The sequence below is a fragment of the Anas platyrhynchos genome, chromosome 2 (genome assembly GCF_047663525.1).
Source record: "Anas platyrhynchos isolate ZD024472 breed Pekin duck chromosome 2, IASCAAS_PekinDuck_T2T, whole genome shotgun sequence".
NCBI classification, from domain to species: Eukaryota; Metazoa; Chordata; class Aves; order Anseriformes; family Anatidae; genus Anas; species Anas platyrhynchos.
In genome coordinates, this window is record NC_092588.1 from 8,665,512 (window position 1) to 8,680,071 (window position 14,560).

Here is a 14,560-nt window from a genome sequence, read left to right on the forward strand (position 1 = left end):
ATACATACTAGAAACTTAAGTGAGAATTCATTCACCTACATTAAAATTATGCTTTTATGCACTAGGAAATGTTTTTTTTGATTACTATTATTTTTTTCAAGACTGCAGAAATCAGTACACTAAAGTCGTAAACATATTTAGTTCTGCAGCTCAAGCTTGCACGTTAAGTATGTTCAGAAGAACATTCATTAAGCATCAGCTTATGCAATATTCACTCTGGCATCACCACAGCATTAGAACATCATAAAAAGTTAAATACTGAGATGCTGTGACTCAAATTAGCATGTAACATCTGTATGCTGTAAGATCCCCTATAAGGAAAAGATCTCCTAGTATTTCAAGACTACGGCAATCTAAAAGTTGCAGTATAAAAAAAAAACAAACAACATCTGTTGTCTTCAGTAAGGTCAGATTCTCAGAAGTTACAATAGTACTGCTAGCTCCTCAGATTTTAATAATAAGAAAAGCCCCAGGCACCCTGTTAGTTAAGTAATGAGAAACGCTTTCAAAAACGCACAATGATGAGAATTGCAAAAAGCATGAAAATCTGGATATAATCCACCATGAACACCACTTAAACGGCAGCTTTATCCAGCTGCTGTGCCCCTCAATCTCCCTGTTTTGTTTTGTTTTTTTTTTTTCCCCTGTGCTGCCTAGACTCTGGTGTAGACATATGGGCATCCTCCTCAGAGCAGAGGAGATACAAATGACGGTGCAGGGATAACTGTCATGCTCACTGCTGTTTTGACACAGATTCTCTAGAACACAGCAGTATGAAAAAGGAGAGGGGAAAAAAAAGACAGCAAACTGCAGAACACACAGAGCTAACATGTGGAAGATTTCTAGTTAAAAGGCAGTAAAAATAAATTATTTTCTGCATGTTTGTATATGCAATTCCACAGAAGTGGACTTCTTAGCACTGCTTGGAGTCTTACTCAGAAAGGTTACAGGAAAAAATTGCAAACCAATCTTCCTGGTCTAAAATCTCAGACTTCAGATTTGCGCATTCTAACCATTTGAAGCTCAAAATGATCTTCTATTGTAGGGATCACATTTTCATTTTGAGTCTTAACAGCAGCTAGCTCTCAGTACTTCTCACTGATAAATATTCCGTCATTAACAAATGAAAGACAAAGATTATAAAATGACCCTTTAAAATTTTTCAATTAAAAGCAGTTTTTCCTCAATAAAGAAAGTACGAGGTGCGTTTTGCAATGAAATGGGTAAGGACTACTCCCTTCATCTGTCCTACTTACTTTCTTGGGGGTAATCTCTTTAAGAAAATGTGACAACAAGGAGCTGGAAGGAGGGTCATTTTGGAGTATAGAAGTTTCTACAGCAAACATCTAAGCACAGACTAAAACTGGATCTGAGCAACTCAACAGCTCACAGCTGAGAGTTCTTTAATACCACAAAACCAGCATAGGCTGAGATGGGATGGGATACATTAAGGAAAACCTGAGCAGAATAGCTACAGAAGTGTTCAACCATGATTCACAGTTGTTTTTCACTTACCCTGAGAAAAAAATGCACTCTAATCTACCTCTAAACCAGAATTTATATGAACATTATGTTTAAATCCTCTTAATATACCCTTAAGTCTGTATGAAGTGTTAAAGTGTCCTTATGCCTTAAACAAGGCTGACACTTTTAGCTTTGCAGTTATTGTGAAGAATATGCTACAAACTAACTGAAAACACCCTTTCAATTTTCCATTTCATCCATCCCTTCCACACTTTAGAAATGTGTATAAATGGACGTAATTGACTGTTCTGAATCTTCTAGAAAACTTGTAAAGTGGAAGAAGAGTCTTTCAGGTTTATACTGCAATATGCATTACATTTTTTTTGCAGTACAAGATTGGAGTGAAGCGCAACTAAGAAAAAAAGCAGTCTGATTTTTAGAATATGTTACAAAAGCAAATTTGTCTGACAGTCACCTCACTAGAATATGCATTCGGACATGCAAACACATAAACCACAAATACAACTGCCTTTTAAAAATGGTGTTTAAATATTCAATCTTCAACTAAAAAAGCATCTCATCTGACACATTCTCAGAATATTAAGTTAAGTTCTGAAGGTTCCACAAGTAACAATTACACTGATATTTAAGGTAAAGTTTCAATGTGTGTGCTTCAGCTTTAACCAAAAATGGTTATTTTCTATGGACTTCAGTAGGGGGTATTTTCTAGAATTTCTGCTCTCTCACATAATGCTTTGATTCCATCTGCTAGAACAATATGGTTCTTACTCCTACTCTTCAAGACGCCTCTGTTTGTGCTCCACAAATATGAAGTCACATAAAACAAAATGAGAAATTCTCTAACTTCATTCAAGGCCAGCAGATCAACAATTTATAAATATTGTTTTCAGCTTTTCTGTCATATGCGCATTATATGAGGCCCCTACTTGCCACTTGGAAAACCATTAGCCTTTTCTTCTGTTGAATGTGCATTACAGGAAAAGTTTTGAGAAGCCAGTTCAGATACTTACTTAACAGTTGCTTTTTAACAGATTTGTTTTTCTACCACCACCACTGCATTGCTCAACAAATGACAAAAATGAGTTCTGCAGTAGATATAAACTCATCTGCTGTAAGTGGTTGATCCCAATCCCATGAGTCAGTTTTCCCATCAGTAGTTAATTTGACTTCATAAAGGTTTATAAAGTATGCTTGGAGGCACTGTGAAGAGTAATGAAGGAAAGGGTATCTAGAAGCTTTCTAAGAGAAAGCAAAGGCAAACTTATTCAAAGAGCGAGTTCAGAAACCTTTGGCTCTTATTCAGATCTCTCTTCAGATGTAAAATCAAAGTGGTATTTATGCATGTACTTTGTGGGCCCCAAGTTATATGCAGTAAATAGCTACAGAATGCACAGACAGACAAATATCAATTTCAGTTACTTAGTTTGAAAGTTTACTTCATAGAAGAGCCACAGGAATAAAAGAAAAGTAAAGCTGCGGAATGAAAAATCTGACAGATTCCAGAAGCTGTGTCATAAGAAAGCATGAAAAGCATGTTGTTATAGGAAGTCTGCTGAACCTACTTGGCAAGTTTTGGAGTAGGTAGGGGGTTGGACATGACAAAAACATTTAAGCTTTTTTGTACAGCTCAAGTTAGTTTTGATATGTGGAAAATTCCCAGTGCTATCATTAACCATATATTACACCTACATAGTGTTTAGGCACAAATGCAATAGAAAATGTCACTTTATTTTTGTCCATGTAAGGTAAGGAAACTGACATAATCCTTAATATCAGTTATTACATTATTACAGATGTCTTTTCTGAAAGCAAACCTGGCAGGTAAATATGCCCAGGAGCTATTGAGAGCAGAAAATATGTGCCTACATATCAAGAAATTTTCAATCTTCAACTTAAGTACTGTTGTAGACAGAAAAGACAGTTGCTACTGATGACTCAGCAGGAATTAAACCCTCAATTTTTAATACATATAACTGGAAAAAATCATTTGAGTTACCTACAAACTTGTGCTTACTAATCTCCGCATCATATTACAAAAACAGAGTTTACAGTTCTTAAAAAGTGAACATGGATATACAATTTCTGGCATGGTTTTATACTGAGAGAAGCAAGAATAAGTTATACAGTTATATATACTTATATAATAAGTTATATATACACACATATATAACTTATAAATACAGACAGTTGAAAAGACTTTAAGAAAAAAAACATTAACAGCTGTTAAGCAGAGCTGTGTTATCAGTTTCAAGAACACGTTGGCTAGTAAACTTCAGTAGGGATTTCCTCTAATAAGAAAAAAAAGATCAGTAAAACAAAAACTAAAACATTGCTCAATAAACACACCAGTGACCATGAATAAAAATACCTGTCAACATCTTCTATTTTCTGCATGTTAAACAGCAATGATGGTACTATCTTGTCCATGTGCTGAGGTTCCCATATAGTTGCTCGAAGTTCATCATTAACTGTTTTTCTAACTACTCCCTGAATGCCCCTGATTCCAGCAATTCGGATCCTAAGGAAGCAAAAAAAGAGTTATGAAATAGGAGAAGGACATCATCATGCAGCACAGCTGGCTGCAAGGCAGTAGCAATTATGTAATGTATAATTCCATTAAGTTCTCTAAAGCAATAATTTGGAAATTTCTGGGTAAAAACTCATCAACTCTATGGAATTTACTACCCATCAGTTGCAATTTCAACCTACACCAGTGTTGAAAAAAAATGCGAAATTAGCACAGATCAGATGATGCAAGAGGTACCACAGTCATGTGATCAAGTCCTTAAAGTTAAGTGAAGTTAAGACTGTGGATTAGTCACAGATCTTTAAATATTTGTGGAAGATGAACAGTCATAAATAAACAACAGGAAAACATACAAAAGATAATTCTGTCAGCTTAGGCCTGACACACCAAAAAAACTATTACTTTTATTCTAAAACTGTTTGAACTAAATTAACAGAGACTGATCAACAACAAAAGAAAATTTAATGCAACTTCTAAGAAAGACTTAGTCTAGCTATTAGCTATTTTCATTACTCCACTGAACAAAAAGGAGAATGTGTACAATGAAATGCATGGTAAAACAGTATTTTCTGAAGTGATAATAGTCATTAGGCATTATTATTAAGGTTAGGAATAGAATTTTACTTCCTAAAAACAAGTAGAAGAAAGGATGACATAGACATCAAGTGAAATAAGCACAGCAAAGCTTTGCTAAAATTTGACATTATTTTTATGAAAATAAATCCCTCAAAATGGAAATCTTAATTTCACTATGGACAACGCATCATTCGCCTTTGTTCAGTCAAACTCACTACATTGCAACATTTAGTAGATGAGCTTCAGAGCTGACTTTTATAAATGTAGAAATACTTGAAACTGTATCCCTCTCTTTTTCATCTATATTTGAACAAATTCAGGTGCATTCGAATAGGATCCAATATCAGGATTCTAGACCTTCTAGACCTTTCAATAAAATTTTAAAAGGTTTACATATAAATCAGGAAACGAGGGGGATACAGAAACAACTAGAAAAGTACTCGCTCTTCCTACAGTACAAATATAGTGCAGTATTCAATATTAAGTTTCCAATATTAAGAGTCTAAGATTGACATTTAAGACAGAGAGCTTCCAGAATTCCATCACTGAAACATGTTACACAGGCAACTACTGTCACCTACAAATAACTCCAATATGAATTTAAGAAGCAGCAAGTTTTCTTTTTTCTTCTTTTGTCAGAATCTAGTTCCTTTTTAATTATTAATTCTTCAGGTAATCAAGTTTTGCTGATACTGTGGCTTTTCAGCAGTCTCCCCTGCTGAAAGGGTAATGCCACTTACCAGGTGAGATTCTGTTTCAGACTCAGAAACCTACATTATTTGACTACGTGTCTATATGATGTTCAAGCTCGCATTCAAGTCAGTAAATTCAGTGGAACCTCAAGCTGTGCAGATGAACAACAGCTACAGATGTCTATGGTAGGATGAGCTGAAATACACCCTAGGCCCTATCAACTACACTGACTTATTCTGATATCTGCTTCTAGAATTGTAATCTGGAATCGCAGCTCATTTGTTTTGTTGAATTACCTCAGTACCTACAGCAAATCTAGTAGGCCCACTCCAAGAATGGTTGGTTTTCATAAAGGGGAGTCATTGTTTTAAAGATCTTCTCAGAAGAGATGCATTCAAACTATCTACAATGATTTGAAAAAGCTGTATTACTACAGCTCCCACTGACACACATGGGGAAAAAAAGGCCATGTTTTCTGTATTGGGATTGCTATTAGCACTAATTTCATGCTTTCTCCTGTGCAGGTGGTCAAAAAATGAGGTTTGAGGTACTGAAAGAAGGCACAGAGCACCAAATTTTGACACACAGAGGAAAGATTTATTTCATCTTAATAAGGCTCAGATAGGTATTAAAGCAGAGACTACATTTAAATCAAGGTTGTGTGCAGTCTTACTTCACTAGGATTGAATTCCACCCTAAGGGTACATCAACACTGCAGACTGAAGTACAAGCAACAGCGCAGGCTGACAATCTACAAATCAGAAGATTACCACAGTTCTCTTCTCCAATGATAATCATACCTTTGAGGTATGTTACTTTAAGGTACCCTTAGGAGTGGTTGATCATACTCGGCAGATGAATGAGGGTTATATCTCATCTTGATTCATTCCATGTTCTAGTTCATTATTATAATTACTTATCTTTTGTGAGGGGCAACAACAGTGGAAGAAATTCTAAAAAAAAAATAAATAATAATCCTGAACTGAACTTAAATCATAACCTATTATGGAATGCTTTATGCTGAGTTTAGTATTTCATTTCTGTTTTAGTTTCATTAAGCCTAAAAGGCAAAATCTCAAAAATCTCTTTAAAACATCTACAAATACTGTTTTGCCACTATTGGCTTCCGATAAATGAATACACTGAAAGAAATTTAAGTTATGAAGTAGTTGTATGATACACCAGCTTCACCAGTGACATCTCTTAAGAATTACACAATAGTTTGGGTTGGAAGGGACCTTAAAGATCATCCAATTCCAACCCCCTGCCATGGGCAGGGACACCTCCCACCAGACCAGGTTGCCCAAAGCCCCATCCAGCCTGGCCATGAACACTGCCAGGTATGGGGCATCCACAGCTTTTGGTTTAAACTGTTACACCTTGTCCTGTCACTGCACTCCCCGACAAAGGGTCTCTCCCCAGCAGAAAGTCTGCATTCCCTTTGGTCTCTGAGCACAATCCCTTCAGTTATTCCCAGAACAATTTGTGCAGCCAACCTGTAAAATCATTCACTGGAATAATATTTCTAAATGGAAACAGGGGAGGCAGGGTGAAAAACATCTGTTGTAAGCGTCTATATTTTTAGAGACAGATCTTTTTAGAGAGAGATGTTTACATCACAGCACTGCAAACAGCAACAGGACAACAACTATGATGGCAGCGAATTATGAACAATAAAGAGGAATGAATCAGAAGACTGAAGGAGGACTGAAATGTGCATTAATTTTCTTTATTCTTAATAATATTGAATATATTATTTTTGAAAAGACAGTTTGTAGATTTTTGAAACTGTAAACTAAGATCTTTACGCATTGAAGCTAACCTAACATAGGTTGAGTAAGTGTTCAGTGTATGAATTTTTCACAGCTGGCTGAACAATTTAATGTATGGAATCAGAAAGTACAGCAGAGATGCAAATCATATAGTCTGAAAAACAAGGTTTTCTCAAATGCTCAGGAGTTAAATACTGACTGACAATTCCTATAAAGAACACATCACTAGGTGGAGCTGAAGTTAAAAAAAAAAAGTAGTGTTACATAATAATGTAAAAATTTGTAATACAAATTCATGAAGGCATTTCAGTTTCACGCAGCATTATACTACAGACATCTAATAAAATTCAATTTTAATGAATAATTCTCAAATAACAGACTCAAAATATACTTTTGCTATTTGTATAAGTAGCTCCATTAGTTTCTCAAATGAGTTATGCAACTCGCACACATTTATAGTAATAAGCAGTGCCGTTCTGGAGAGAATCCATGCAATCCAGAGGCATCAATCAGGTAAAATTCCACCTGAATATTCTACAAGTTCTATGTACATAAGATTTGCAATGTTCAATACTCTTTAAAAAGTTAGACTTCCATTTTCTTCTGATGGAATGAAATATTCCAATAAATATCATAATAAGAAACTGCATTACAGAGTGTAGTCAGCCAGTTCTCTACAATACATACAGTAAGGCACTTACTCTTTTTGTATTTCTGGATCGTGGTCACATGAATGACACATGGCACTGAACCGAGACACAAAGAAGTCATAGCGTCTGTGATATGAAGGTGTGTCTTCCTCAATGTTGGCAAATTTGACAAACTGGAAAACAAAATATGTTAAAAAAGCTTTTAATAGCAATTTCCCAAAAGAGGATAATGAATATTACGCTTCATCTAAGACTAATAAAAAATAGTGTATTAAGAAAGAATCCAGATTTTACAGTATTTAAATGTTTAGCCTCAGAGAAAACAAAGTCAAATTGGAGGGTTTTCTTTTAAAAGTCTTTCCACTAGAACTTGTTTTAGGTTATTACGATTATTATTATGATGCCATTGCACCAAATAACACCTTATGCAACATGGAAACATCTACCACTTGAATAGTAAATGTCATTAATTCATGCAATCCAAGCAATCCAATGGTACGCTGTCACTGGCCAGTTAAGTAGCAACATCCCAACTTATTAAAATTCAAGGGAAATAAACTTGAAAGACTTCTGTCAATTGCTGTCTATCTTTACAAAGATCTTTTTATCTTTTTTTAAAAAAAGTCACCAGTCAACTTTAATTCCATTCACAGAAACTGCAAAAAAAAAATAAAAATTCCAATTTGAAAACATCTAGAATGTAACAAAAGGATAAGTAACAATCAACATGGATTTGTCAAGAACAAATCACATCAACCCAGCCCAACTTATTCTTCTGACAAGGAAATAGATTTTGTGAATCCAGATGAAGCAGCACCTGTCATATCTTAACTTCAGTGATGCTGCTGACGAAAAAAAAACAAACACAAAAACAAAAGCAAACAAACAAAAAAAAACACAACAAAAATCTCAAAGAAGCTAGAAAAACATTGTCAGAAGTACACTCCCCATAAGATAGATACAAAAGGGTTTAAAAACGTGCTAACATTTTTAAATCATCAAACTGCAATAAGGTACTGAGTGAACTTCTGAAGAGGCCTGTCTGGAATACAATAATTTCTGAGTTTCACTAGAAATTTAAATAATAGAGTGGGCTTAGCAAATTTGCAAAGAACACTTAAGCTGACCAGAGCTAGAAGTAAACTTTATGCCTGGAACTCTCTAAACTGGAAAAAGGACCTGAAAAAAAAATTAAAGCAGTAATTTAGGAATGACAAATGCGAAATTCCATTTTAAGGCAGCTGTACAAATACAAGCCAGACACAGCTGAATGCAGAAAAAAAGCTTAGGTTTATAATAAATTGAGTGTTCAATGCAAGTCAATGCTGCTACACTGGCACAAAAAAAAAAATAAAATACATATATTGTGGTAAGTTTGTACTATCTGTGAGATCTATGAAGAAAATTTTGCCATCTAATTGGCACTATTAATCTTTAGATACCATACCCAGGTTAAGCATCACAGCTGGAGACACTGACTAACCAACACTGTCCTTCATCCTAGGGATGAACAAAACTTTAGATACATTATCTAGCCTTGAACTCCCCAAAAGATTACTAGTCCTACAGTGTACAGAAGGTATCTGAAAAAATAAAAGAAAGTTGTATTTGTTTAATGCTACTAGGAAAAGCAATAGTAGGATTACACTGCAGCAAAGGCTGCTTAAGTTAGAAAGATTTTAGTTTTTTATTTTTTTTTTACTGCCTACAGTGAAGATTGCCTAAAAACAGTGTGGATTCTCTATCACTGTAAGAACAGATCACACAGAGAAGAAAAAAGGGCAAGAAAAGGCCATCAGGAAAGGTTTAACACAGCACTGATTCTGCCTTGAAACAGAGCAACATCCCACTACGATTGCTCTACTTTTCCCTCCGCAATGTATTCTTCTTACCAATTGCTAAGCACAAGCTGAGGCATTTCTTGTATATTTACCAAGATGCAGAAGCTGTTTTTATCATCACGTTACCCACATACATATAGACAAACCCAAAGCACTTCAGTATGATCTGCAGTATGCTGATTTGTGGAGGTTCTGAGATAAGTGTTCAAGCTGAAAGAGAAATCTGTGCATTCCTGAAAAAAACACTTTCTACTCTGTAATATTTTTTTTTCTGCTTTAACTGGGGCACTTATCCCTTGCAACTAAGCTATCAGTTCACCCACAGAAAGCTACAAATGCAATTGAGATTTCTACAGTTTCTAGAACTATATTCCCAGCCATTACTTAGAAAGGTGCAAAATTGTATAACACTAGCTCATTTTATACATCTTTCTGGAGAGAATATCTTTTACAGTCACGTGATAAGAAACTGACATACAGGCAAAAAAAAGTAATAGTCCTTCATATTCTGCTGCCACAGTTTGTGAGCAAAATGAACAGCAACCATGCTGTTTTCTCAATACGGTCAGTTACAAAAGCAATCACTTCCTTCCCAATGGACTCTAAAAAATGCTTTAGTATCTTGTGTCTCACTGGCTTGTTTCACGAAATTGTTAATTACAAAAGAGAGGTAGACTTTCTATTTATTTATTTATTAAACTAGAACGTAATTAGTCCTTAAAATTTAATAAAGCATAAAGTTCAGGGGGAAAACAAAGAGTAATATGACCTTAGTATTTTTTAAACATTCAAGTCTACAACTGATTCACACAACAATCTTCCACAAAAACATGAACAGAAGCAAAAAGTTTAAAGAACAGAAGACACTATGGGAACAGCCATGAGGATATTAACTTATCTGTAATTTGGTATCAGCAGAAACAATCTAAATATACATGACGACTTATCTGATTGACAGGCTCTTCCAACACGAAAACTTAATACAACTCTAATAACTTTTACTAGAGGAAAGATTTATTGTATTAAGAAATTGTTTTGTCAGAATAAATGAAGAATTTAGGCCACAAAAGTTTCCCCAACTCTCTCTCTGGAGATTAATCCTGCATCAGAACATAGCTTTGTAGCAGGGATTATGCAGAAATTATGCCCCTCAAAATGAAATTAACAGTAAAACGTCCACAAAGGACAAAGAAATTTTTGATACCCTCCTGTACATCGTAACAATTTTACCCACTGAACATAAAGCACTTCTGAAATCTGTTCCAGGGCTAGCCTTCGGGTGACTGAATATTTGGGTCACCGGAAAGCTAACTGGCACAGGGCTGTTCTGAGTTGCACTGTCATGAAACAGAAATGGAAAGTTTACACAGCACACATTAGCCTACACTTTCTGCTTGCCTAGCAGTGATGTTCTTTAGAAGTTACTGTTAAATAGAAAATGTTTGACTCCTAAGATATTTCCAAGCATAGCACAATTATAGGAACTGTTTGACTTTAAAAAGGGCAAAACTCTTATGAAATTCCAAGCAACTGCCGGGGATATACTTAGAAGTTTTTATAGAGGTAAACATGTCATTCAGTCATACTAAATGCTTGCAGTAAGACACTGATAATTTATGGAAGCTTTACCACTAGGAGCATCTTCGGCATTGGTATAATACAGAAGGTATAAAAAGGTACATTGGTAATATCTTATTTCCATTAAGTTTGAAACCAATAAAATTCAATCAGTGTAAAACCTTATAAATCTACCCTTAAATACAGCAGGAACATTTTAGCTATTGAGAAGATGCTTGTCCTGGACTACATCAAGAAAGTGGGATCCTATTACCAGGGAAAAGCAAATTGTGCAAGTCCTTTGAGTAAATAATGCAAGTTCTAAAATTGAATTCCTAAGGACATGATTTCTTCTATATAATTATGCTGTCTTATCACTCTTAGGTAGCCCATACTTCATAGGCAGAAAAATTAGAAGTAGGAACAGAACTTTTGATACCCTCTGAATTTCTTCAAAGGAGGTCAGCTTTTTTGCAGTAGTTCAAGAACTATCAGCATTCATTGTATTTAACTCTGAATTACATTACTTCAGAGCATCTATCTGTAGAATGTGTAGGCTGGTTCTGAGCAGTATTTTCTGATATTTGAGCTTTCCAATTCTATCTTTAATAGCTTGCAATTTTTTAAATGTTTCATTTAGCCAGAAGGGATGATAATGCCAGTAATTACCATCCTTTATAGAAAAATTACTGTATTTCATTATTAGGAAACTATCACATAGGAAGATATCCTGTTTGTGGACCTCTTAGAGTGTGCAGCGGAGGGCTACAAAGATGATTAGGGGCTGGAGCACCTCTCCTGTGAAGACAGGTGGAGAGAGCTGGGGCTGTTCAGCCTGGAGAAGAGAAGGCTCTGGAGTGACCTCACTGCAGCTTCAGGGTGTCTTATAAAAAAGATGGAGAAGGACTCTTTACTCAAGTAGATAATGATAGGACAAGGAGGAATGGTCTTAAACTAAAAGGGGATAGATTTAGACTAGACATTTGGAGGAAATTCTTTGCTGTAAGTGTAATGAGGCACTGGCACAGGCTGCCCAGAGAAGCTGTGGATGCCCCATCCCTGGAGGTGTTGAAGGTCAGGCTGGATGGGGCTTTGAGCAACCTGGTCTGGGGGGAGGTGTCCCTGCCCAGGGCAGGGGTTGGAGTTGGATGATCCTTAAGGTCCCTTCCAATCTGAGCCATTCTATTAGAAAGGGCGTGTAGGGTAATTGCCTCTCTCTGTACCTTTAACTCCTGTATAAGACGACAGATCAGGGATTCTAGAGATGAAATACTTCATTGTATTCTACATCACTACTAGTACATAATTCCACACGGATACATGGAATCAAAGGATCTTGTACTACAAATAAGGTGCCATGCATACTTCCAGATAAGTATGCTAAAGACAAACAAGACCAACAAATCAGCACTTTACTGGAAACATTAGTTCTGACATTCTGTAATTTCACAGTCTTGACATTTTGAATTAAATTTATGTGAGCACGCACTTCAGTTCAGCCAAAAACAAGTGTTATCATAAGCCAAAACTAACAAAAATAAAAATCTCATTGCTCTATAAGGCACTGGCTGGTCACTTTTCCGCCTAGGATGCTGCTCATCTTCTTTTAAATACTAAACAAGATGACAGCTGGCAAACAGTTACCTGCTCCTCCTGCACAGGAAGCACAACGCTGTCACTAATAGTATGATCATTTCACTCATGCTGAAAATAAATCTGCTTTCCAAAACGAAGCACCCTATCAACTAAAGAAAGATCTAAATTGAATATTTTTTGTAAATAATTTACAATGTGATAAAAATGGGTTCTATACACATACCCACAACTTTACAGATTAATTAAAAATACATTTTACTATCAAAATGCAGAGAAGAATTCATCCAGTCAGCATTCTGAACTAGCTTAAAAATGGTTTATATTCAACCGAGTTGCCTCAGCATATTTTAAGATAAATTTTACTAAATTACAACCCCCATCACTTTCAACCATCTGATCACTAAATAAATTTTCTGGACCTTCTCTAAATAAATTGACAGGCAATTTAAAACATTAAAAAATAAAATCTCCCTCTTGTCCCAAAAATCTTGACCATAAATTCAACGATTTTAGATCTGTATGCTACTTGATAGGATGAACAAACATAATTGATTCTACCCCAGTATAACTCTGGTCTATAGCTACTACAGATCTAAACAATACATTTTGTTATTTGTATGTCAGATGTACAGACATTTGACATGATATTTGGTTACTGAAATTCTGTAAAGTGGATAAAGAGAGAAATTTAGTATTTCCATACGTTTCTAAGTAATAGACTTACTGCACTCAGCTTTCAGATTCTATAATACTTAAGCCAAGAAAGTCTCAGCTGTTTTTTTTTACACATTTTTTTCAGTTTCCTCACCAGCATATGCTATCTTACCACATGGTTAATAAAAATATCTTCCAGGATAGAAACAGACATTCTGAACTTTATAGACATTGCCAATTTCAAATGCAGTCAATTTCAAAGAAAAAAAATAGAGTTCAAAACATTCACTATTGAATTTCACCTGTTCTCAAGTATCTGCCTGTATAAGTAGATTTACAACTGTATTATACAAAAATCATTGCTGCTGTAAGAAATAAACTAACGTAATTTACAACGCAATATAAACATATAAAAAAATCATAGGAATTAATTTTATAGAATCTGAAGATTATGCACATAAGTACACAAATGAAAAGCAGAAACAGCTGTTTTTTCCAGAACAGTAATCTTCAGCTTTGTTTTTAAAAAGTAAAAATAACTTTAAAAAATAAAAAATTTCAGAAGCCAAAGTGCTGAATGCAACTTCTGTGGTTTTATTCTTTTTCCTTTTGTAAGCTACAGAGCACCAAATAGAGTAAGTTCTGCCTCCAAGAACCTGAGAGCTGCAAGCCAAGGAAGAACCTTGAAGGCAGCAGCACCTTTCAGGTCCTTCCAAGACTTCAAATTACTAGGAATCATTCAGTACACAAATTTGGTTCAGAAGTCAGGGTTTCAAATGAAACATCACAAGAGTTCTCACAGTTCAAGTAAAATCTGCTTGTGAGGCTGAGAATAAACTGCAACTCAATTAAGGCAGTTGAATTTTACTTGAAAGACACAGTTGCCTTTGCATGCCAGTGATGCTTTTAAAAATCAGCTTTGGAATGGAAAATAATCAAGATACACTTAAAATGATATGGAAATTATCATCGTTTCCCTTGTTAAGCAAAAAGAGACCATGAATTTGTATCGGTGTGAAATTTAGCTTAATAAAACAACAAAAAAGGGGAACTTTCCCAAAGGTTGCCTGACTTTTCAGCAGTTTAAAGACATTTACTTTGTATACAATTTATTTTACTTGTAGCTGTTCCAGGCAATACATTTCCTCTCCACAGTGATACATTAGAGTAACTAAAGCATATAAAAGATAATCCACTTTCTCTTTGCCA

The 14,560-nt window shown here is 35.2% G+C and overlaps 1 protein-coding gene across 11 annotated transcripts in view; it reads right to left on the minus strand.

Annotated features, from left to right (window-relative positions):
- EFR3A (EFR3 homolog A) overlaps window positions 1-14,560 on the minus strand; it is an 84,739-nt gene that overhangs the window by 40,602 nt on the left and 29,577 nt on the right. For all 11 annotated transcript variants that reach the window (XM_072034304.1, XM_072034306.1, XM_072034305.1 and 8 more), the window contains 2 exons: window positions 7,755-7,876; window positions 3,854-4,003 (listed from right to left, as the gene is read on the minus strand). In XM_072034304.1, the coding sequence (XP_071890405.1) occupies window positions 3,854-4,003; window positions 7,755-7,876 (272 nt within the window). The remainder of the gene's footprint in view (window positions 1-3,853; window positions 4,004-7,754; window positions 7,877-14,560) is intronic.